The sequence below is a fragment of the Athalia rosae genome, chromosome 7 (genome assembly GCF_917208135.1).
Source record: "Athalia rosae chromosome 7, iyAthRosa1.1, whole genome shotgun sequence".
Taxonomy (NCBI): domain Eukaryota; kingdom Metazoa; phylum Arthropoda; class Insecta; order Hymenoptera; family Athaliidae; genus Athalia; species Athalia rosae.
In genome coordinates this window covers 10,491,282-10,517,390 of record NC_064032.1, presented here as the reverse complement: position 1 = coordinate 10,517,390, position 26,109 = coordinate 10,491,282, and the positions used below count along the sequence as shown (strand labels likewise).

General features: G+C 42.4%; 1 protein-coding gene across 1 annotated transcript; it reads right to left on the bottom strand.

The window, feature by feature from the left end:
• Positions 1-205: 205 nt before the first annotated feature.
• On the bottom strand, positions 206-26,026 carry LOC105691066 (inactive tyrosine-protein kinase 7-like). Its single transcript, XM_012409314.2, has 10 exons — positions 25,645-26,026; positions 19,230-19,559; positions 6,597-6,720; positions 6,045-6,478; positions 5,564-5,860; positions 4,899-5,468; positions 4,540-4,815; positions 4,227-4,412; positions 3,266-4,016; positions 206-3,156 (listed from the first exon to the last, which is right to left on the bottom strand). The coding sequence occupies exons 1-10, from the start codon at positions 25,685-25,687 to the stop codon at positions 2,850-2,852; spliced, it is 3,318 nt and encodes a 1,105-aa protein (XP_012264737.2). The 5' UTR covers positions 25,688-26,026; the 3' UTR covers positions 206-2,849.
• Between the last annotated feature and the right edge of the window lie 83 nt (positions 26,027-26,109).

Below are 26,109 nucleotides of genomic sequence, written 5' to 3'. Positions count from 1 at the left end.
CATAAATAGATGTACAAATAATTATGTCGAATAAAAAAGTACAAATATATTTACAAAATTACTGTAATCAACAAAATAAATGTTGTATAATAATAATTATTTCTTCTTTTTCACCAAATTGGTTATTTCGAGTACCGTCTTCGCTTTATCTTGTAATATTTTTTATTGTTTCTCATTATCTGGTCATTAACATTTTGTTTTTCTCTTTTCTTAATTTTCTTTCAATTTTTTTATTATTTCAAATAGCCGACTATAATAACAATTGTTAATACGTTCTGATCATGTGAAAAGTCTACGGAATCATATATGAAGATGATAATGTACGCGGATGAGGTAACAATGAATGAATCGATCAATCAATCCATGATTGATAGTTTGCAATTATTTGTTTTCCCTCCAAATAGTTCGCATCTTACTACCACTGCACAATACGGTGACTAGATTTATTTTATAAAATTGGATGTACCGCAATCTCGCAGATACATCATCAGAATTATTATCATTCCAATATACATTCGATAATTAACTTTATTATACTCACGATCACAAGGAAGACGAGTCGATTTATGTTCTAAAGAAAAAAATAAAAAAATAAAAAAATTACGTATTTTTTTCCAATCAAAGTTGAGTATAATGTTAATCAAAGACGCGTACGGTATGTTTGTTGCGATAGAATTATTTCTGACAGATTAATTATGTCTTTTTTTAAACAGTGTCAAAAATCGATAATGCTATAACTAAAAAGAAATCTGTCACGGTATATCGCAGATTCATATGGTGAATAATGAAGAGTCTGATTTGAATGATGCACGTAATAAATTACTTCATTATGACGACTATCGCTTTATATCAAATTTTACCGTTATTAATATCGTTATTGTACTTACTATTATTATTACTATTATTATGATGGGTTTATGAATATTATATCGGCAGTGTTTGCATGGATATTATTTCACGATTATTATATCATCATTATTGTTATTAATATTATTATCATTATCGCCGTTATCGTATTGTATAACATATTTATTTTTAATGAGTACTCGTTAATAATGTGTAATATTACATACGTATAAATGTGTATAATAATATAAAATTATATTATGATAATAATATAAATAAATTTAGGGGTTAATCGATAGCGTGTATAGTGACGATAAAAATCGTTGGCGTTTTTGTCTACTGAAATAAACTGAAGTGAAGTTAAAGATATCATTTTCATTCGTTTTTTTTGTTCGTTCTACAAATATTTCATTTTGTTTCACAAGTACGATCGCGTATAAATATATGCATGTTATATTGTAACGTAGCCAAGCAAATCAGAACATTCTGTCTGAAAAGAAAATTACATTCACCTCGTTGTTTTTCATCTTCCGTTCTTGCTCATACGGTATTTACAAGGCCGTTTATCTCTGTTCTTCTTTTTTCTATTTCTTCACTCAAAATTTGGTTTCATCAAGTTATTAAGAATTATGAGCTCGCGTTACCATCTTCTCCTCAAATGCGTCAGTTATTATTATTAATATTGTTACAATTATCATTATCATTATTATTTTTATTGTAATATTCTTATGATACACTATACGATACCGATGCATAGTTTACGCGGGTATATCTGTAAAAAATTGTGTACCAGTGATTACGATTCAATATTACACACATCATTGTAGATGACATTCTGACTTCGAATTAAATTCCATTTTTTCCCCCTCTCTTCTCGAATTTTTTTTCTCATTTTTTTCCACCGTTTCGCATCAATTTCGTGGTGATTAAGTATAGTGTAAGAGTATCACTTCATAAATATAATAATTACGTAATACGTTTTTGTGAATCTGAATTTTTCATGGATTTAAGATTTCCTATACATAATTTCAATAGTATAATTGATATGATTTCGTTACTTTCTTCTTATTTTTGTTCTTATTATTACTATTATTATTATTATTTATTTTATTTTTCTGATAAAAAAACATAGAAAAAATGAGCATTGTTTGTAAAAAATGTTCTTTCCAGTTACGTATTTATACGTAAAGGTAGTTGATTACGATTATTGGAATAATTAATTATGCATATATGTATATTGTTATTCGATGTGAGATGAATCAGACTTGTACGTCTTATGCAGCTATAGTGAGCATCGTGTTATAGTCATTATATTATTATTATTATTGTTGCAGTTGTTATCATTAATAATTATATGATTAATGTTTCATGTCATTATAAATATTACTATTATTAAGTCATTGATATCATTATTATACGATTCGAGTGCAATGATTATGATGGTTAAATGTTATGTGTAAATGATTCTTTTTCTACTCATCCGCATTAAATTGCGATACTCACGAATTTCAATGCGTCAGGGAGGGAAGGAGGAAGGTACAGATGGATGGATAAAGTTATTCAGTCGGAAATAAATATTATTCCCTTAGAGAGCTAATGGACGAGTTTAAATACTGCAAGTTTGAGACGTCAATCAGATCAGATGAGATTAGATTAAAATTTTGACTTTTCACTTTTCTGCTTCTTCGAATGATGGAATGAGAAGAATTTCGCAGTTATCAGTTCTTACCGTCAGATACGTGAAACGAATGAGAGTGGAGGCTAGAAAGACAGAGATGGAGGAAGAAAAGTGAAGAGCTCTCGAATTTTCTTCTCGTTGCGATTGACGTGTTACAGTATTGTTATTATTATTTTCCATTTTTCAAATAATTCTTTTTTTTTTCTTCGTTATTTAAGAATTCACTTTCCATTCTTTTTTTTTTTTTTTTGGTTCTCACTTGTTCTCCTTTTTTTTTTTTTTTCAAATTTTCTTTTTTTATTTTTGTTATTGCAACGCAAATCACCTACGTCGATAGGCAGCTATCTAAAACAATTTCGCCTAATTTATTAACAACTTCGTCAAAAGTGGGACGCTCTCTTGGATCGTTCGCCCAACAAGTCGATTGTAAACCCTGTAATGCAGGTGGTGCCGCTTTGTGGGCCTTCCAACCTAAACTTTGAGCTTTTAATTGAGATAAAACTGAGTCGTCGTTTAATTTATTAAACGGCAATTCTCCTTGATGGAACATCTCCCAAACTAAACAAGAGAACGAATAAACGTCGCTTTTCGACGAATACTCGTCCTCGTACACCGCCTCGTAAGGAAGCCATCTGTAAGAAGAAAAAAAAAAACACGAGATGATTTTCAGCAATTACCGATCGAATTTCAATTCAATACTCGGATTGGAAAATAAAAATTGATCGTTCGTGATTTACTCACCGTAGGGGGATCACGTGGTTACGGTGTTTCATATACTCCTGATGGTACGGCTCTTTGGTCATGCAGGGGAATGATATCTTTATTGAAAAATTGCTTGATATCAGACAATTTCGGGCGGCAACGTCCTTGTGGACCAGTCGATTATCGGCAACGTGTTTCAGACCCTTAGCTGCCTGTATCGAGAGCGACAGTATCTGGGCGACCGAGAGCTGAGGAGCCCGTTTTTTCGAATCGTGAGATGGGCTCGAAGCGCTATCCTTTCGCGACGCTATTAAAAATTGTTTCAGATCACCCCAGTCCGTGTATTCGAGGAGCATGTAATGCGGCTCTTCTTCTCTGCACAGACCGATTAATTTGGCGACATTCTCGTGGTTCAATTTATGCAAAAGATCCAGTTCCCGTTTAAATTCTTGAAGCGAATTCTCGTCCTTCGTACTCGTGAGACTCTTAATCATAACGAGAGTCTCTTTTTCGCCGTCTAGTTGGTACTTCGAACCGAAAACGTCACCGAATTCACCACGACCGAGCGGCTTCAGATCCTTCAGGTTACTACGAGACACGGCGATTTTGTCGTAACTCGATTTAGACTTCTTCGAATGATTGCTACTCTGGCTTTGAGCAGTGTCGGCGCCATCGCTACGATGAGAGTCGCGATTTTCACCCTTTTTTCCACTGGCGCCCGACGAAGACTTGTGATTCGTATCCTTCAACTCGGTCTGCTCTTCCGCGACATCGCCGTTCTCCATTTTTTCTAGATTTTTTTCATTTTTGAGGACAAGGAAAAAGCTTTCAGATTACATCGGGGTCAACGGAATTTACGAATTTTTCAAATACTCGAAAACATGCAGGCCATCGACGTCTCTGATCTTTTCGTGACCTTTCATCGACCTTCTATCCAGTTAGACCATAGATATATTGTGGTTAGACGTTGTGTCAGTTCGTCAAAATTATCAATATTTACCTTCGGCTTGTTCCTGCAAGTACTGCTGCTTCCTACGCCTCCGGCGGTATCGACAGTAGAGCATAAGTCCGACGACTAAAACCATGTAGGCAGCTGCGGCGCTCAGAGTTATCGTTACCGTCTTCGTCATCATTGATCCGTCCTCCCCGGTCTCAAGATCTATATCCAAGCGGTAACGATCTCCGCCTGTTTCGTGTAGTTAGAATGAAAAAGAAAAAACAAAAAGCAAAAAAAAAATTAGAAAATTTAGAGATTGAACGAATAACCCGAAGAACAACGAATGAGAAAATAGGGGAAAATCGATAGCGCGTACCTCGGACAATAAGCTGAACTTCCTCCCTCTTGAGTCCCCCGCTGTTTCCGGCTGTACATCCGTACTTGCCCTCGTCAGTAAGATAGACCTCGCGGATATAGAGACTTCCGTTTGATAGCACCTCGAAACGAGGGCTTTCCAAATTGTTCATGCGAGAATTTTTGTCCCATTGAATGGTAGGCTTCGGATCTCCCTCGGCCGAGCAATGAATCATCACCGAATCGCCTTCGATCGCGTCGGTGGGATTTTGAGGCTGAACGGTAAATTTCGGAGCGACTGTCGGAGTAGAAGGTGATCGATAATGAGGCGAAATAGAAAATGAGTGGTATACGGAATTCGGAGTCTTTGACTGTACTCACTAACAACGTCGATGGTAATGGTGTGGTTGATGGAGCCTTGCGCGTTCGTGGCCAAGCAAGTGTACCTCCCTTTGTCGTCTTCAACGACACCGTTGAAGTGCAATGTGCCGTTGATGTCTTGAATATGTTGGGGGAACTCGGTCGAACCGCGTTTCTCTTTTACCCATTTAACAGTGGGGTGTGTGGCGCCTTGCGCCTTGCAGTAAACTTTCGCGGTCGAGCCGAGTTCGAGTCGTTTGTTAACCGGGGGTGGCGAGAACTTCAATTTTTCCTTAACTACTAGCTCGGCGTGCTCGGAAAATATCGGGGGGAAACCCTTGGTGGATATTTCGCACTTGTAGCTGCCCTTGTCGGATAATTCGACGCTTTTCAACGACAGGGTGACGTTGCCGCGTATATCGGTTACCCGGTGACGTGACGGACCGCCGCTTTCGCGCAGGGGTTCGCCGTCCTTCAGCCAACGTACGTGGGTTACCGGGGCCTCTACGCCCACGTACGAACACGACAAACTGCCGGGACTTCCCTCGGTAACCGTCAACGATTCCGGCGAACTGATCAGACTCGGTGCCGCTGGAAAAAATCGAAATACGAACCATTTAACAATCTCGTCGAATCGACGCACGGGGACGCACGTCCGCGATAAATGGATAATTTCAAATTCTCACTGGAAACCACGAGTTGCACGGTCATCTCGGTTTCCCCGGCCGAATTCTCGGCTACGCAGGTGTAATTCCCTTCGTCCTCGTCCAGCCTGGCTTTTCCGATAATCAGGGTGTTGTCCTGGACCCTGACGTCCCCCAGATCGCTTATTATACGGCCGTTAGGATTTTTCCAGTATACTTTTGGCGCCGGCAGACCGGAAGGTGCCAAGCAACTTATCTGCAATTCCTGATGCTCTCCGACAACGGCTAGTTCGTTAGGCAATGCCGGCTCGAAAGAGGCCGCCGACAAATTACGCAAATCTGTAGAAACATTCGAACGAATTAGGACGAGAAACAGAGCGGACGAAGGAGAGAACAAATTATTCCACGAATAACGATACGGGATACATCGACGAATGAAAGGGTTAATCAATGATCGATTCAATGATTGTTTCAATCGGAAAGAAACGGAAAATGGGTGAGCGAGTCGACGATATTTACTCACACGCTATTTGCATCTCCGCCGAATAAACTTGTAAAGTTTCGCCTCTGATCCCATGACACGAGTACATCCCTTGATCCCTGTGTTCGGCAGCTCGAATCATCAGAGTCCCGTTATCGTATAGGATTTTTTCATCGTCCGATTCGAGTGGTCCATTGTTGCCGAAGAACCACTGTACGGCGTCGGCGTCTTCGTAGGAGCAGTGAAAATATGCCGGTTCTCCACGTCTCGCTATGACGTTTTGGGGGACCGTTTTTATCGTGGCCGTTTCGTTGCTAGGTATAATAAGAGGGAAATTATCACCCTGGGGCGAAGAGCCGACCTCATTACGCGCCTGACATGTATAGACTCCGTTATCTTCTGGTGTTGATTTACGAATGTGCAATTTTTTTTTCTTCATCTCCACTCGGTCGCTTTTTGATATTCTCTCGGCGTTCCTGGGCAAGAAAATTATTCGTGTTTTTTTCTTTTTTTTTTCCACCCCCCAATTTCTTCGCTAAAATTGTTCGTAGGGAAATTTTTTCGGCTATAAACGAAAGAGAAATTTTATCTTACTTGAACCATTCGTATCGCATCTCACCCGACCCTTCGACGTGACATCTCAGCTCGACGTCGACACCGGTCCTGAGAAGGGTCGGCAATTTAGGTAACTGCAGTTGAACGTCCGCTTTGGTGACCCCTGCGAAGAGCGAGAAGTAAAATGAAAAAAAATGAATAAATCGTATTACGAATGTTTTTACGATGAAAAAATTGGTAAAACAAATTCGACAATGGAAACGGATGCTGGAGTGGTTGAAGGTAAATATAGGCAGATCCAGGTTCTTCATATTTCTATTATTATTCCCTCTTCCCTTTCACCGTCTTCTCTTTCTTCGCGTTTGTTTCCGAGCCTTTGAAATCGCGGCGGAGAACTAAGCGCGTGGCCGTTTGACTTTGACGCCTTTTTTTTCTTCACATTCATTCTCATTTCAATTTTTCTCTCTAATTCAACCCTTTTTCGTTTTTTTTGTTTTTTTTTTTTCTTTTCTCATTTTGTCTCTTTCATACAAGTGGATTCCGAGGTGTGTGCTACATTAGGCGGCTCAAAGAGCCCATCAAACGACAATTCACGCACATTCAACGGTGGAAAAATCTTGCAAAGTAGATTTACGTGAGGTAAAACGGAGTAGAATGTTGTAAAAAAAGACAATGCTCATGAGGTAGGGTGTACAATAAATAGTAAATATACCCCCTGGAAGCAGAAAAGCAGGGTTGCGTTATCACGTAGTGGTAAGGGGTGGTTTTTTCTTCCCTCTCTCCTTTTCCTTTTATCTCTCTCTCTCTCTCTCTCTCTTTCTCTCTCTCTCTCTTTCTCTCTATCTCTCTCTTTAGTCGCAATTGCAGTCCATACTTGGGGGACTTTTGGTAACGGTTGGAGCATCAACAGCCCACTATACTGTACGTTATAACTTACTTTAGACTGCACTTACTTTGCTTTGCTTTAACCGCGCGTAGGCACTACCCGGTGGGTACCGCAATACTTTGGAGGTGGCAACTCGCAGGCAGCGCAGCAGTATGCCGCTTTACATGATGGTTTACAACCCCCTTTGATACCGGCCACTCGAGTACAGTTAGCTACGTCTCTCTCTCTCTCTCTCTCTCTCTCTCTCGCGCGTCTCTCGCGTCTCTCTGGCAGTAAACTCATGGAGAAGAGGACGTCGGGCAACTATACTCGGAAACACCGTGTTTAAACGCACAAACGACGTCAAAGATCAAAAGAGCCGCCGACAACCGTCGAGAGACGAAAGAAAGGGACGGACGAAGAGCCAGAAAGAAAAAAAAATATATAAAAGGATAAGAAGAAGCATCGTCATTTATTATTATCATATCCCGCGCAAGATTAACTTTCGTGGTTAAACACCAACGTGTGCGAGGGAAAAGGGGGAGGAAGAGAAACAAAAAAAAAAAAAAAGAAGGAAAATCATCTACTCGGGGATTGTTGCAGATCCCTGTTTTAACCTCGTCATCCCCTATAGAAAAAGAACCAGAGGTGCCGTCTGAAGCACGGCAAAGTCGCTAATATTTTACTCCGGACTACCGAACGTGACCTCGTTCTTCGAACGCAGAAATCAAACGCTTTCCGCCCGTAACTGTTACCTGAAAATAACGTCCGCGAAGCGGTGAACGAAGGATTCGAAGAAAAAGAAAGAAAAAAAAAAAAAAAAAAAAAAAGGTCACCCCGTCGACATCAGTGAGCGAACGAATCGTACGTACGTCCCGCTGATTCAATCCATCCGACTTTTCGACCGGCAAGGGAAGTCGAAACGTAAACGCGCGTTCATGGAAGAGCGAAGGACTTGAAAGAGGAATACCGCTGCGGTATCTGGTAACAGACGGGGAATATCGCTTCGCCCAGGGTGCGGATGGATGGGTGGTCCAAGGAGTCGGTGCGGCAGGCTCTACTATTTATCCTAGAAGAGCAAACAAACGACTGACGTGCGGGCGAAGCCGAGACCAATTCTGGGGATATTGTGGTATCGGGCGTTTTTGAAAGCGATCCAAAAATCTTATACCCTTTTTCCACGTACGATTGAACTCCGCGGTCTAACGGAGTTACGAACTCCCGAAGATCGGTATTATCATCGACAAAAGAATCGAGTCGCTCCGTACGTCATCCCTCGGGATATCGGGGAACATGTTCCATAATTATCGATGACCAGTACACGAGCGCACCTCCGTTTCCCGGAACCAGGAGACTCGGGAAACAGAGGGGGTTGCAATTTGTCGGGGTGGGGGGAGGGGGGAGGGGGGGGGGGGGGGTTGAGGGGCAAGTGCAGGAGCGTAGCTCGCAGCAGAGCCAACTCACGTACGTATACATTTGGATATATTTGACCCGGGTTGGAAGTCGGGATTCCCGGCCAACCGGCGTTCGGCTACACCAGAAAGTGGAGATGCTACCCCGTACTCTGTGTACACGTTACGTGAAAAGCTAGTGGGGCTGCACCGGTGGCATCGTTCTAGCGACGGCGCGGTGTTGCCAGGGCAACGAAAGGCTGGGGCGACACCAACGTCCCGGGGAGGGTGAGCGACGGGCGAACGTTTCGAAAGGAGAGAGAGAGAGAGAGAGAGAGAGAAGAGAGAGAGAGTGTGGCGGCGGAATGGAGAACCGCGGGGTAGCGAAGGGGTGCGAAGAAGAGGGAAGAACGGTCGATGCAAACCCGCCATAAACTTTTATGGGCCCTGCACCCGCCGCTGCAAGCTCTCGGCAGCCTCGACCCCTCCAAACCGTACGCCTAGCTCGCCCGCCTGCCACCGACGCTATCCTGTCCGCCCGCCCCAGCGCACGTCGTCTGTCTACACTCGGTGCTCCCCCTCTCCCTCCTCCCTGCCCCCCTCCCTCGCCCTCTCCCTCCCTCTCCCTCGCCCTCTCCCTCCCAACCCCGTGTGCGCGTGTATCGCGTACACACGTACGGTATATATGTAATATACGGTTAGGACTCGGCGAGGCTCGTCGACGTCGCGACCGAGGGGGACGACGACGGTTCCTTCGAAGGGCACTGTAACCCCCAGTTGGGTTAACCTACCGGGATTTCAGGCCGGCAGCAACTTGTGCGCGTTGTACAAGAGCGCGGGTGTATAGAGACGACGGGGGTGGTTTCGAGGAGTTAAGAGCGTCGTGAAAATCAGCCCCCCCCGTAGAACTTTTTTTTTCGGTCACGGTTCACCCGGATACCGAGGACCTCGCGCGAAAGCTATTTCGCCGCGAATCGGGCGACGAACCGCCGACGCGGAGAGATGATCCGGAGATACCCTCCTTGTACACCACTCGGGATCCGTCGTTTCGATCTCCGAAAACAGAAACGGAACGGAATAATGGGGAGATATTTTCTCAGCGCGTTGTTACTACGAGGAGCCTCTCTCGAAAAGCGAGTATACAACGAAACCAACCCCGATAGGGTTTCCTCGCTCGCGACTCGAGCTTCCGATAGCCCGGTCGATTCTCTCTCCCTTTATTTCCATTCCGTTCCATTCCCCGCCTTTTCTTTCGTTCTCCGATACCGTTCGCCTCCTATTTTCCACGCTTGACTTTTTCTCGCGGCAGGTAGGGTTTGGCTTCCGTAATAATTACCACCACCTCCGTCACCTCCGTCACCTCCACCTCCCCGGTGAGTTTTGTATTCAAGGGAAGATCCGCGGTCGTCGTCACGCACCCCGAGAGAATAATTCGTAGGCCGAGCACGTTTCCGATATCTCTAGATCACAGGGGATGGAATTCTCGTTTATCCTCCAAACGGAATTAGAGGGTCTCCAGCACCTCGCGAAACAGTGTCGAAATCGAAACAATACCAACCCTCTTATCATGTACCGTACGTTTTCACCCGACGGTCTATTTGGCTTACTCGAAAATGTCACTATCAAAGCCGCTCTCCCTTCGAAGGGAGGTTTTTACCTACCGTTCGCATCGCGGATACACTCTCCGCGATTACCGAACTAATATAATTTACACTTCGGAATCCGGAAATATTCGAGGTCCCGACTAATCGGCCAACGATTATAATCGAACACCGCTGTTCTTCCCGGCGAACATCAAACATATACCACGATGATAAAAGAAAACGAAATAAGCGAATGGATAAAGAGGAAAAAGAAACAAAAAAAAAATAAAATGAAATAAAAAACAACGAACCTCCGAGAGGTTTTTCCTCATTTAATTTCCAAATCGATACGCCCGACTCTCGGAGGTCTCGAGCGAGAGATACCGAGTGGACAGCTGCTCGGGAAGCATCGCGGTATGCACGTTAAACTTTTTCAGTGTATATCGGTACGGGACGTAAATGCCGAAGAAATAGTAAAACGAAGTTGAAACGAAGAGGAAAAAAGAGCGGTAAACGCGAGTCGGCCGAGGCATAGACGCGGAAACATCCTGTAAGCGTCGAAACCACGCATATCATCGTCATCGTCATTTACTTACTACTCTCGAGTAATGACTTCGCGGGCGATTCGATGCGCTGTCTCCTGAGTCTGAATTATTCTCCCTATACGTACGAGGTGCAGCAGTTTTTTCCTACGCACCGCGTGACGGGGCCAGAAAAAACGAAATCTCTCGTTCCAGAGAATCCGGGGTAAAAACTTGGAACGAATCGCCACGCGTAATATCGTATAGAGGACAATATCCAATTATTCATCGGTGGGATGATGAATTTTTTTTCTTTTTTTTTTTCAATTTCTTTAAATCTCTTCACGATTTTCCACGACCGTTGAGTTTCTCTTATTTCTCGCGGCACCCTTTGCGACGCGGAGTCCGCCGGTTTGACGGGCAATATCAGGAAGATGAAAGCGTCGGGGTAAAAGGTAAAGAGTCCGGAGACTCTGTGGCCGGCCGTGGCGATATTGAAAAAGAAAAAGTTGAAAAAACTAGAAATAAAAAAAAAAAAAAAAAAAAAGGAATGCAAAAAAAAAATGATCACCCCCCGGATGGCAGGTGTACAACATACACGGGAGAAACGAGGGTCAGGGAGAACAAACTCCGAATAAAAACCACGCACGCGTGGTTTTCGAATGAATAATTTGCAACGGAGCTGAAGGTTTCATATCACGTTTTCGCAATTACTAGCAGTTGATATATTGCCCTTTTGCCTACCGGTTTACCTACCTACAACGTACGGTCGTTTTCACTGTCCGGATGCTTTCAAAGTACCAATTCATACGTGTGTGTGTGTATATATATATACCGCAATCGCGCTGCGCATCACCCCGTGGCAGGATCCGCGCTTGGTCCGAACAATTGACTTTTTTGAATCTTTTTTTTTCAAAAACAAAATACAAAAAAAAAAACGCCCCTTTCAAACGCCCCCATCGGTTTCGGGGTCTACCGGAATCCCCCGTACGCACTCGATACCCCGCGGTGTTCCGGAAAATTGACACCGGTTATCGCGATCATTTGATCGATAATAACCGCTCCGCGCTTCGGAACGCACGGCGGTAACAATTTTTACGTTGAAAATTGAAATAACGCGCGTTCGACGTCTTTTTCCCAATCTTCGGAATTTTTCTCTATCTTTCGCGACAAGGTTTACCAGAAATTTCAATTTCCTCTTCGAGAGCTAACGGGTGCGGACGCCCCCCCGAGAGAGGCGAATCGTGGGCAGTGACTAACGTCGTTGTTGAAATTTTAAAGTCGTTCTAGTTGCTCGGGGGGGGGGGGGATATAGACCGCGATCTACCTACGGCGAAGGGCGTTCCCGATCCCAAGGTCTGGAAGCCACTCGAAGTCCCTCGGGGTGTTATCGGCAGCGGCGGTCAACGAGTTGAAAACTTCGGGAACGGTGCGGGGAGGAAAGAACGAGGCGCGATAAAAGGGAAAATTTCGTACTTAAAGTCACGAGAGAGTCGTTAACGGAGTTGGTGTGTTTCAGGGGTCATAAGTCGCGCACAGAATGAAACCGTGTATAACCGAAGCGAGATAATGGCGGAGCATCCGAAGTAGTCGAACGTCGTCTTCTTCGGGCCATCATTGGAGTAATTTGAATACGAGTTGAACCGTAAATTGAGTCACGTGAGTTTCGCTATCCGTCCCTATTTCTCTCCGCAGGAGTCGGAGGACGCGATATCGTTATTACGATCGGTGAGCATCGAACACCTCCGCTAATTTTCGACAACGTGAAATATTTCGCGACGAGGAAATACTTGTGAAAATTTATCGAGTTCCAAAAATTCTTGAAAACCTTTCCATCCCGTCTACAAAGATGTTCGACTATCGGTGGAGTAATTTTGTCATCGCCGTCCACGTCACTGCGTAAAATAACGTCGCCGGAATCTTTCAGCTTGCGAAATACTTCGAAAAAGCTCTAATCGGTGCTCGATTATACATCGTATTACATCCCCAAAGAATTTAACAGCGTCAACGGAGATTATATCGTCGGATTTTCAAACGTGGATACTCTCCAGCAATTTTCGAATGATTCCCGTATTTCTCCGTAACGTTTGTACGTAGCAAAAACAAAAAAAAAAAAAAGCTCGTCTTCCGTTTCCTCAAAATTCGAAACGATTCCCCTCCGCACAGTTCGATCCCTCGGGATTAGCTGCGAGTTTCTTGAAGCACGGATTCCCGGTACGAGGACGTCGGGAGATGGGGTGGGAAGGGGGCAGGGGGGGAGGGAGGGAGGGTCGTCGGAAGGCGGTGTATATTCATAAATATCATGAACAATGCATGCACGGCGTACAATACGAGTCGACGCGCCCCCCCCCCCCCCCCCCCCGCCGCGTACCGAGTGTGAGTATAGCCTGGCGAGTTTGCGAGTGTGTTTGTACGGTGCTAGATGGGTAGTGTTTTAAAAATGGAAAAGCTTGAGGCAACCGGCAGACTCAACGATTAGCTCACTTGCTTCGAACCCGCGCGAAAGCTGCACCACACAGAGAGGTATCTCTATACACGTACATGGCACATGGCACGAGTACATATGGGTATATGTATATATATACATATATATTATACGTATGCACGTACGTATGTATTTACGCAACGAAGAGAGAAAAAAAAAAAAATAAAACAAAAAACCGGCTCTGTGGAGGCGAGACAATGAAAACTGCAAACCCTTACGAATTGAGTTCTGCAGGGTACGTGTGTGTACACGGTAGCTGCAGGCACCCGGTGAAAACCGAACCTTGACAATTCTAATGTCGGAGCACAACCCCCAGAGCTAGGACTGCGAACCCCACGTCTTCCGATTTATTTTTTGTACTTTTATTTTCAGTTTTTTATTTTTTTTTCCCCTTTCCCCCCCCCCCCCCCTTTTATTTTCTTTCTCTCTTTTTTCTATCGTACCGTACGGTACGCCATTTATAATTGCGAGACTAGCTGTAGCGCGGGGTTCAACCGACGAGGCTATTTACGAGTCAAGAAAGTGCTCGGGAGATTATAATAAAAAAATTAAAAAGCTGACGAGCCTTTTTTCTTTTCTCTTCATTCTCGGCAACAATCCATTCGGAAGCGAATCGTCCGGACCTTCAACTTTCACGGGTCGTGACTTTCGTGTTTTTTTTTTTTACCGACCGTTGGATGAAATAATCGAAAGAAGAAAAAAAAATGAAAAATAACTACTTGCCATCGATCCTAGTAGAGCCCGCGCGAGCTACAATTTTGAGACTTTAAATTACGTATTTTCATTTCAGCCTCTTACTCTTGTTCCTCATTTTTCATGCATGCTTTACCGTGTACACTAACTGCAGTGAGCGTTTTCAGAGCGATCTCGTCATGTGCGGCCATTAGCATCATGTGTACCTCGTAAAATCGCAACCCCTAGTGGTAGGTACGGCAGGAGCTTGACGTGCGACTACGAGATGTTATTTGTTTGTACCATACAAAACACCGTCTACGATACATGTGCACTGTACGCTGTACGTTTGCGTGCATTATTTTTTCTCTATCCTTTTTTTTTTTTTTTTTTTTTTTTTTTTTTTTTTTTTTACATTCATTTTCGTTATTTTCTTCTCATTTTCATTCTCATTTTGTCATCTCCCTCGGGTATACGAGGAGTGCAGCAGTTGCTGAGGGTATACATTTATTTTTTCCTTCTGCAGCTTCGCTCGTTTCCTTCTTCAGGTTTTTAAGGTTTTTCAACAGTATAGTTGGTCGTCATTTACCTACTTCATGTCATTCTAATTTGTTTCTTCCTTTTTTTTTCCTTTCAAATTTTCCTTCCGATAGTTTTTCTCTGCTTCTGAATCAATTTCTCTATATTCACATCAATTCTGATCTCCCGTCAAAAGTGTGCAGTGAGAAAATTAGACGTGAGCGTTGATCATTCCAATTTGTAATATGCAAATCAACGATTATTTCACACAATTAAAAAAAGGAAAAAAGGAAAAAAGGAAATAAAACTCAGCCGGCTAAAGGCAATATTCGTCGATAGCGATGATGGAAGGAAATTTTTGTTTTTCTCTTTCTCCTCATCGTTAATTTGATTTTCTCACGGTTTCGGATCGCAATGTTAAATAATTAAATTATACTCCCTTCGTCGATTACATAAAAAAAATTCGATTAGACGTGATTTCGCAAATTAAGGTGACGAATTCGATTAATCGCAGGTTTTGGAAGAAGAAAAAGAAAATTACTCATCGCTCTGTTGAAAAGTAAATGATAAAATATAATTAAAAGTAGATTCTGTACACACGTATAGTAATCAAGGTGTCCAGGATCACGAGTTTTCTCGTAACAATTTTTAATTTTCATTCATTTTGGTTAGCGATTCAATTGAATTTTCAGAAAACTGGTTGAGAAAATTTGAAGAAAAGGAGCTCGCGGCAAGACGTGTACGTTTTAATACGTGCCCAGGGGACGCGGATGTTCTTCTCTTAGACAACATATAAAATACTCTGTTCTACGTAGACGTCACACACACACACAAACACACACAAACACACGCGTTCCACGGTGTACCCACATCAGTTACGAGCAGACCGTGAAACGAGATATTTTTATTTATTTTTATTTTACATTTTTCTCTAATTTATTTATTTTTTTCTTCCCATTTTTTCATAAACCCCCGTACTCTTGTAACAAGTGAGGAACGTGGAGTGAAATAATAATTTAGTCGGAGAGAAAAGCTGAAAATTTATTCCCACGAATTCTCGCATCTTGTCAGTTTTTTTATACACGATGCCGATGGGATTTTGAAAAAAAAAAAACGGAGGCGATTCGCTCGGTAAAAATCTTAAAATTCGCGTAGTACTTTCAAATATATGTATAGGTAGGTATGTTACAGGTGCTGAGGGGTGAACGTCGTATCTCGTTAAACATTCATTTCGCATTTACATTTCTCTCACAATCAATCCGCTATCGTGCGGTATAGGGTATGGTAACGGACGCGTTATTTCCTCTAATTTTCACCCCTCTTTTCCGTTTTGTTATTTTCATTTTTACCCCACCCTATCCGCTACAAGTGATCAATTAAAAATACAAACTGCGGAAACGTGTATCTACGTTCTCGACGCAACACCCGCGCAAATTTGTGCACGTACGTACGTACGTACGTACGCAGTTATAGGTATATACATATGTATCAGCGTACTTTTCTACGTTCGTTATTATAACACACGCCTTTCGTTAAAACCGCTTGAATTTTCACTTTCGCAATTTCAACGGCTACGACGACCACGCGACCGCGAATAACAAATTTTCTCAACTCCACCGTTGAATTCTCCACCGTTACGTATACGCGCATCGGTGTTCCCACATATTTACTATACGTAAGTAAATGTATATATATAAAAAAGATATATGTACGTACCATATAGGGGAGACCGGGGCAAGTTGGAGGCTGGGGCAAGATGACGAATTGATTGTTTTTAGAATATTTTGACAGATAGCGCCGGGTAAGTTATCAAAAAGTGTTAAACACTCTTCTACGCAATAATATTTGCGATATAGCTAGCGTGGCAAGGTCATCCGGCTTTTTTACGGAGGCATTGTGGTTTCAGACGTGTGCGAAGTAATATCTGGAGCTCAAGAAAATAGTTGTATACAACTACAGATAAGCAAGATCGGACTTGTGAATTAATACTTTATTTCTATACGCATATAGATCCTAGAGATCATAGAATCTCCGAATTTTCACCAATGTACTTTTTGTGGGGTTCTTTTTTTGCAAATAGTAGCAAATGGGGCAAGATGGTGGGGGCAAGTTGACGGATCGTCCTTATCGAGATCTTTGCATGTTGTTTAGTTAATTGATATTTAGGCTACATACGATTGTGCAGCTCATTGAATAATTCGATAAATGAATAAATGAATAAATTTATTCACGATTCAATGTTGGCATGTTCTAATGTCGAAGGAGCAGCTCAGTTCGTTTGCGACCAGTGTTAATTATCAGTATATGTATATCTAAGCTAAACTACATAAACTATGCGTGTTTGTATTTTCATATCTTTTATGGATTTGAATAAACTGAAGTATATTTTGACGAAAAAAGTATTTTTTTAGGCCCATTAAACCAAAATCTAATATTCGTCAACTTGCCCCGATAGGTTCGCCATCTTGCCCCGTGGTCGGGGCAAGTTGACGAATTTGCAGAATTTCGGAAAAATGGAAATTACGTAGTTTGTGAATGACCGAATTCAATGTCAATTTTTTTTTTAATAGCTAACATCTCATACTTTTGAAAAATACCAAAAGATTTTGAAATTCGCTTACAATCGATTAAAAAACCGCACTTGAAGCTTAACGTCTCCAACTTGCCCCGGCCTCCCCTATATTTTCGCGTCACGAACGAACGATCATTTGAGTAGGAGTAGAACGAGAAACTACACTCCGCATTTTCCATATACTTTTCCACGATTAATTTCATTTTATTTCAATTATTTTTTATTCTTTCCTCATTTTTACGGTTTAATTTATTAAAATATACCAATGTGGTATTTTTGCCCGACCGGAGTAATAACTATACTTATACTATAAATATGATCGGCAACGACGATTTTTCTTCATTTTTTTTTTTTTTTTTTTCTTTTCTTTTCTTCGTCATAAAATAACGATATAGTAACGCTTCTTCGCAATATATCCTCATTAGTCATAGAAATGTAATTATAATTACAAGTTATAATTACGTCATCGTATGTATATATATATATTTGTTTAGATACGACGCTGCGGAAGAACTGTAACTTTATCGCACCGTGAATCAAATATTAGATAGCCGATCATTAATTTTTAATTACGAAATACGAAACAGAAGTTTGTTGAAATTTTTTCTTTTCGTTTTACTTTGTAAAATAAGAAATCACCGAGTCTATAATGTATCGTCGACGTAAAGACAGTCGCGCACGTGCGTGTGATGTATTATCGGTAGGCAGAGGGTGCTCTGTAGATTGAAACAGAAAAGAAGCTGCGAGTCAACGAGTGACAAATAATTACGAAGTATATACATATATGTATGTATATGTAAGAGAATGTTAATGAAAATCGTGGCGATGATAATAATGATAATATTAATAAGTACAACGGTAATAATAATAATCATAATAATAATTACGAAACGATGTACATGATAACGAGGCGTCGCGACGTCCGCGCGTCGCGCTAACGACGAACCAACTCGCGCTTATCCCGTCGCGGCTGTTGTATTTCTCTGTATATGCTTCATGTACGTGTATGGTATGAATTTATTTACTTTTTTTTGTTTTTTTTTTCATGCATATATAATGCACACCACGTACAGCCATGTACACGTCCGTATGTATACTGCAGGTATATGAATTTATCCACATAAATCTCATAACTCTTAATAATGATATACACGTACATTATATACATATATGTATATATATTTTTTTTTGTCGTAATATTTTCATTACTTATAATATTCCCCCTGTACGCATGCAATGATATCCACTCGTATTCTACTCTACATATACGGGTTCGCATATATATATACGTATTTCTCACCCACCATTATAATAAATATTTTAATATTTTCATACCCGCAGAATTAAATTCCTATCAGCTCGAGCTGTCTCGTATTCCTCGTTCTACTGTTACGATTTTTTCTTTTGTTTTTTTATGCAAATCTGTACGTATACACGGTACTCCATGAAGTAATAGGTATACGTGCATAATTTATACTCTTATAATATTACGGTATTCCGAAAGGAGAGAAAAAAAAAAGAAAAAAAACCAAATTAAATGAAATGGAGAAATGGAAGGAAAACGATCCCCGGTATATATGTATATACACATAGGTATAGGTACGTACCGTACATACCTATGTACGCCCTTAATGGTGGGCTTCAAGGGGATGTTTAACTTCGTCGCGACTTTTCAACATAAAAAATTAACAAGTGTTGATTTTTATTTTTAACGACCGTTTATTTAATTGAACTAAAAACAAAAAAAAAAAACAAATAGTAAGAAGCAATTTTTTTTTTTTTTCCTCTCCTCTTTTAATGAAAGTGATCGCATATAATTATGATGATTATCGGTGCATGCAAATTTGAAGAAAAAAAAAAAAAAATATCTCATTTTTATTCGCTCAAGTTTTCGTATATTATATACCCATTGAACGAGACGGTGAGAATCGCGTGATATGTCGTTGAAATTATGCGTCGTAATGAGGTGGTGTCCGATTTTCTTTAATTTTTCGTTTTTATTGGGGGGGAGGGGAGGGGGGGGGGGGGGGATAATAATGAAATTCACGTTCGTCAAATACTCACATTGAACGTCGAGGTTCGCGGGTGAACTCTCTATGAATCGTCCCGTCCGTTTGTTCGTCGCTTTGCAGAGGTAATTGCCAGTGTCCGAGGTCCGGTCTACTCTGGTTATCACGAGGTCACCGCCGACCTGGTATCTCCTCGGACTTGGGGCGATCGGTTTCCCCTCGAAGGTCCAAGAGTAGACCACGTCGTCGGAGGTGGGTCCGAAATTTTCCGCCTTGCACTCCAGTCGTACCGAGGTACCCTCGAACGCCGAACGATCCTTGGGATTTATAGAAAACGACAAGCCAGGATCGTCGGACGGCTGCACTTGCGCGTCTATGCGATTCACTGAAACAACAGAGGGAATGAAATATTATTTTTTCGCAGGTGAAACGCGAAATTCGATTCAAACGTTCAAAGAATCGTCCGATGGAGTTGAGTTTTTTTTTTGGTTTTCTTTATTCCCATCGAACTCCCAATTAGGCGAGTCAAAGAGGGCGCCCTCCTTTTGTTCTCAACTGTATCCTCGTTCATTTGAATCATATTATTACGTGTACGTGTGTCGTTCTTTTCGACGGTATATGCAGACGGTAGAGGACGCATACGCGTATATCGATTCTCTCCGAGTCGTCGAAGCAGTTGCGGGGTGCCCATAAATCCTGCGGGACGGCCCCCTCGCCCTTTTATCTCCGGTGCACGCTGCTCGTCTGCAGGGGAGTCCCGGGCCCTCGCGCGTTGCATCCTCCCCGTAACCGTCCTATCTGGTCGTCAGCCAGGTAAGCGCGTCGCGAGCAACGGGTTCCCTCTCCCCCTTCCGTTCCCTGAATTATCCCCTGCATGCGGTTCTCGCGTTCACCTTTCCCTCAGGAAAGCTGGCGGTACGATATTACGCGCGTTGCGATACATTGCTTTCAGTCGACGATCCCGAATCGCGCGATATTCCAGTTTTCTGCACGCCGAGCGAAAAGTGCCGAGTATCCCGAAGGACGTAGCCGGGATGGAAGTTCGGCTGTTCAACTTGTACATACACCATGATTGTTTCCGGACGACTCGGATTCAAATTGTAACGAAAAATGACTCACTTGTCCCGAGTCGGGACTCGGTGTTTACTTGATCCCGTAAAATTTCGGGAGAGTCTGGGAGCGGGACACGTGCAGGGACACGCGCGTTTTACGTCGAGGCAGTCTGTTATCGGCTATCCCGGGGAATCTCCGAGGGCCGTCCAGCTGTGCAGCGACGCGTAACCGCGGCGTCACTTGATCTCGTGCGAACCGATGACTGACGAGGAACCGAGCGCGTATGTCACGACGAGTCGAGAGTCGAAGGGGAAAAACTACCCGAAAATGAAACGGTGACGCGAGGCGTAACGGAATGAAGAAGCTCGCGGGTTTTATTTCGTTCGCTTCGATTGGTCCTTTTCGGCGTGATTATCGGATTGGCGATCGGGAGCGGTAGAACGCGGGAATATCCCGTGGGAGACGGGGTCTTTTGTTTCTTTCTGTAGACGTCTCTTTTCTTCTTCGGTTCGAACAAGATTTCTAACAAGAGAATGTTATCGTTAAACTGGATACATCACCGAACGATTCCTGTAGTCGGGACTGTATAGATTCTGGAAGTTGGAAGTTATAAAAGACTCCGGAGTGCTAAGGGGTGTTCGAGATTCTGGTTTTACAGCTTTGCCGTCTTTCGTAAAAGTTACTACTACGCGGGTTGCCCCATTCCCTATCAGCCTCCTCATCTCTTTTCTCACCTCCACCCTCCCTTTCTTTCTTTCTTTCTTTTTTTGTTTTTTTTTTTGTTTTGTTTTGTTTTGTTTTTACTCTCGTTTTTTTCATTTCACCTTCCGTACTACGAGATGCACACGTACACGCGTCGAACAATTGTCACCGCGATCCGAGAACTTTGGGGAATGTCGTCACGATTGCGTTCGACTATAAAAAAAAAAATTCTTGCCCAAGCGAAAAGGATGAAAATTAAAAACTGAAAAATCAAAAAAAAAACGAAACAGAGAAAACAATTAAAATAAGAACGAAAAAGAAAAAATATATGTCCACATTTCTGGAGTAGGTGATCTATAATCCCGCCATATTTTGTATGTACTTTGATCTTCTCGTTCCCATTCGCCTTTTTTCATTACACGTCAGGTTCTGGTTTTGCGGTAAATAAGAAGAGAAAAAAAAAAGGAAAAAAAAAATTAACGAATAAAAATATTTTTCCACGCGGGTAACCTTCTGCGATTCACCAAGTGCGAACACCTTAAACGATATCGCATTTATCGATAACGGAATTGACAACGATGCGACGCGACGCCTACACTATTCGATGCGACTTCCAATTATTTTCTTCCCGTCATCTCGCTTTTTAACGGGATCAGATGTGAACAAAAAGAGAACGTATATCATAAAAAGAGAAAAACACCGAGAACAGTTGCTTCTTTTTTCTTTTTTAAACACCCTCGGGCACCGCGGGGGTATATCTGTACCTAAATTCGTCTAAATAACGTTGTGGGCGTAAAGAAGGAGCGAGACTTTATTTAGAAAAGAACGAAAACTAAACTCTTGTCCCTCTTTCTCTTTTTTGCCTCCTTCCAAATGACGACGTTGACGTCGTACAAGCGAAATTCCATGATTTAATTATTCTCATCAGTTTGACGATCACGTGTCTTCCGCCATTCTCAGCTGACCTTACATACGATTATTACAGCTTGTGTTCCGGTCGTCGAAGTTGTTTTTCGTTATTTTTTTTTTTTTTGTGCAGAGTCGAAAACAATTTATCCGGTTATATTATATACCGCGTGTCCCAACGTTTACATCACAGTATCTCTGATTGCCTGCAATCCAGCGCTAAGTTTACCATGTATCGGTAAGTCAGACTAAGATCCATTAATGAACTTGGCACTTGACGCCAGGCAACCGGACATACCGCGGTATAAACGCCGGGAGACGCGGTACATGTATCAATATATCCTATGCATGTATGTAGGTATAGCAAAATTTTACGAAAATATTGAACATCAATTTTCCAATTAACACGTCATCGCGTACGTGTAATTGGTGATTAAAATTTCGGAGTAACATTTGAAGGGTGAGAGCTTTTCCGGGCTACGGTACATTACAGTTACACTCGAAATTTTTCATCAAATTGATGACTTCTAAAACGATCGGCTGAATGGATTGTACCCGTTTCTTTCTCTTTCTTTTTTTTTTGTTTTTTTGGAATCATCGATATGTACATTTAATCATCGGTCTCTTCGTCAACGATTTGGAATTCAAATAACATCCGTCCGTTAACGCGAGTGAATCGATACTCTGCAATCGTACAAGCAAAATTAAACAGCGCGATCGCATTCATTAAAAATTGACGCGGAGAATCCGTCGATGAAAATCAGCGCTTCGATTCGCTGAATAGAGACGAACGAACGAATGCGAATCGATCATTTTCATACGCTTCGCCGTCCCGTCGGAAGTGGAGCGAACGAAGAAAAAAGGACGAAAGAAGAAGAAGAAGAAGAAGAAGAAAAAAAAAGGGAAGAAAAACCTCGTCAAAGCAAAGTAGGGGATAATGTATGGATGTCTCCTATATATACACGTAATAATTCGATTGATTTATTTCCCGACATTTTCTCACACTACCTTTTATCCAATAATATCGCGTTAGGGTGGTACTCGATTACGCGACGAAGCGATTTAATAATGGTACTTAAAAAAAAAACAAAAAAAAAACGAGAAAATAAGGGAGAAATAAAAATATAACGATGCCAACAATCGGGATAGGTGGTAATAAGAAAAAGTTGAAGAAAATGAAAAAGAAAAACGTCTTCGAGAGCCAATTTTGGTTCTTCAACCCATAATGTACCGCGCGGTACTCGCGTACACGTACGTATGTACATGAGAGAGAGAGAGAGAGAGAGAAAGAGAGCGAGAGCGAGAGAGAGGGAAATAGATTTTTATGCAATAGTACGAACTCGAGGTGCATTCATATGCGTGGGCCTGTTATAGTTTACATGTCATAAGAATCATGCAGGCAGGCAGAACGAACAAAGAGGGGGTAGTGGGGTGGCGGAGGGGTTCGGTACCAAACATGTAAAAAAATATGGGGCCATTGAAAGGAAGACGGCTCGAACCCTCGTCGGTAACCGGAGACGTGTAATTAGGACCACCGAACCAAGATGAATAGCGGAGTGAAGCGAGCGAGCGAGTGGCTTGCCCGAGTGCGGGAATACCTACGTACAACCAACCGACGATCCTCCCCACGAACCGCGCGCGGGCACTACTATACCTTCACCTTCGCTTGGCCCAACGGCACCCTTTCCCCCCTCGCTGCTCCTCCCTCCCACCCAATGACGTCTTAACTCAACCGCGGGCCACGCGTTATCGGAACTATGTACAACCGTGTAAAAGGGGTTTCTTTCTTCGGGTTGAACTTTTTTTTTTTTTCATTTTACCGTAGGCTTTTCTCAGGCCAAATTCTTGGGACTTTTAACGACTGGGAATGGGTGTATCTGAGTGGAAGCGATATCGTAGCTGGAATTTGAAAATTTTGTATTTCTTCCACGCTTTTGAAAAATGGAACGATGTTTCGGTGAACGTTTTATGTCCCGAGTAATCTCGACGCACCCCCGTTGGAATGGAAGTTTTTTTTTTTTTTTTCACTCTTTTTCGAATCCGATTCGTGGATTTTCGTACGACTTCAGAGAACGATTCGTCGGCCGGTCGATATCATTCGGGTGGAAAGAGAATCGATTTTCGAAAAAAAGACATGTTATAAAAATTGTAATTGCCTGAGGGAGTTTCGTTCTTTTGTTTCGCCCCTCAGTTCGTACGGCCCTTTCGTTCTTCCCTTCACCTTATATTCATATATCCTCTCTTTCTCGTTCTCTTTCTCTCTTTCTCTCTCTCTCTCTCTCTCTCTCTCTCTCTCTCACGCTCTCTCAGGGACCTTCCCGAGACTCGCTCCGATATTAGGTGGAAGATACTGGGTTGATATAATATGCGGATTCCTCGGGGTTCCCTACGTTTCCCTTCTTCGTTCCTTTCTCCATTGCGTTGCGATGGGAGTTTTTCGCTCTCTGTTTTCCGCCTCGGTCCCGGTCCTCTCCCTCTCACACACACACACACACGCACACACGCACACACCATTCAGATCATCCTTCAACCGGTTTTCTCAAACCTTAAGAAGCTGCTGCAGTCGCCGCCGTCGCTGCCGCCTCGCGTTGTTAGACGTACCGTGCGACGTAAAGTTATACCCCTCCACGCGTTGCACGGTCGAATGCGAAATTGTCTCGATTCTTTCGATTTCTGTACTCTACGTTTTTTTTCTTCATTTGTTCGATCGCGATCGAAAGAATCCCGTACGAACGACGAATTCGTGAACAAAGCAGACGAAAGAAACGCTTCATCTCGATTTCGTAGCGATGTGAAAATTTTCAGCACGTGATCGTGGTCAGAAATATCTTCGATATCGATCGTCGATAATTATTCGATGAAAAATCGCGTTCGTTTGTGAGGCAAAATTACGCGCGGTGCGGATAAACTTGGGTAGCAAATTATCCGAGAGAGGAAATTAGCGAGGGATGACGATGAAATGATAGCGACAATAACTTTTGTTCGAGACTTTGGGGTGGCGAAAAATTGCAGACGTAGGTACCTACGTATAACCGGCGAGTTTATACTTTATGGAGATTGAAATTGGGGAAAAGCGTCCGCGTATAGTCTGCGATGAGAAGAGTAGGGAGACCGACGAGGAATACCCGGGGAGCGGGGGTAGGAGCACAAGTATTACCGGTGGTACAGGAGAGCAATTAACTAATTGCCAGACATATTACGACCGTATTACCCTGCAATTAAGCGAGAAACCCTAACAAGTAAAAAATCTAAAAAGTGAGACAGTCTATGCGCGTTATAGTCGAGTTGCAATTGCAGTTATACCGCACATGCACTTCAAGAGTAGAGTATAGGAGTCGAGCACATCGGAGTAGCGTTGGGTATAGGTACGGTATCCGGCAGAGGAAAAAAAAAAAAAAAACACTTTTTTTTACTCAAAAATAGAAAAATATTGTTCACGACCGTGTGCGTTAATTGGCGAGGGAGGAATTGAGGAGCGAGCCTTCCGACATGAGATTCTCCGTAGGTTACGGTTCGCCCGCCGCATCCTGCAGGACTTGAATAATCCGAGGGATCGCTAGTCAGTCCCTGCTAGCTATAGTGCGAAGCCTGAAATGCCATGATTCATCCCCTGTTCGACCGTGCGTGGCGGCGAGCGAGCGAGAAAATTAAACAAGGTGGTGGTGGTGGTGGTGGTGGTGGTAGTACGGCTACCGGCGCGCGGGTGTTGGAAATAAAGGGAGACGGAGAAAATGAAAGAGAAAAAGAAGAGGAGAAAGATTGTGAAAAATAAGTTAACAATAATATATAGGGATGAAAATATTACTCACACAGTCCAAAACCGATGAGTTGCAGGACCAGATGAAACCACATATTAGCTTTCTAATTATTCACTGTACAATTTAACTAATTATAACCACGGAACTGTTAACACCGAGATTAAAATGCATCAGACTATCTCATTTGTTTAATAAAAATCATTTGAATTTTTTAAATTTATTCATCTCTTTTTAAATCAACGTGCGGAAGTAATATTCATTGTCGTTTCTATTCCTAATTGTTTAAATTTTTTACTCCCAGTTCCTCTATTTATTTATTTAACAAACGAGTTTGAAACTAACGACCCTATTCCAAACCCCGGCCCTGAATTTAAAAGCCGGCCGGTCCCAAGCAAGCGACGCGCAGCACTGCAACTACCAGACGCCCCGAGCCCCAAGCTGAGTGAAGGAAACGAGAAAACGCCGTCTGGCGATTCTCCGACACAATGTTCAAAGGTTCGATGGACTTTCATCCCC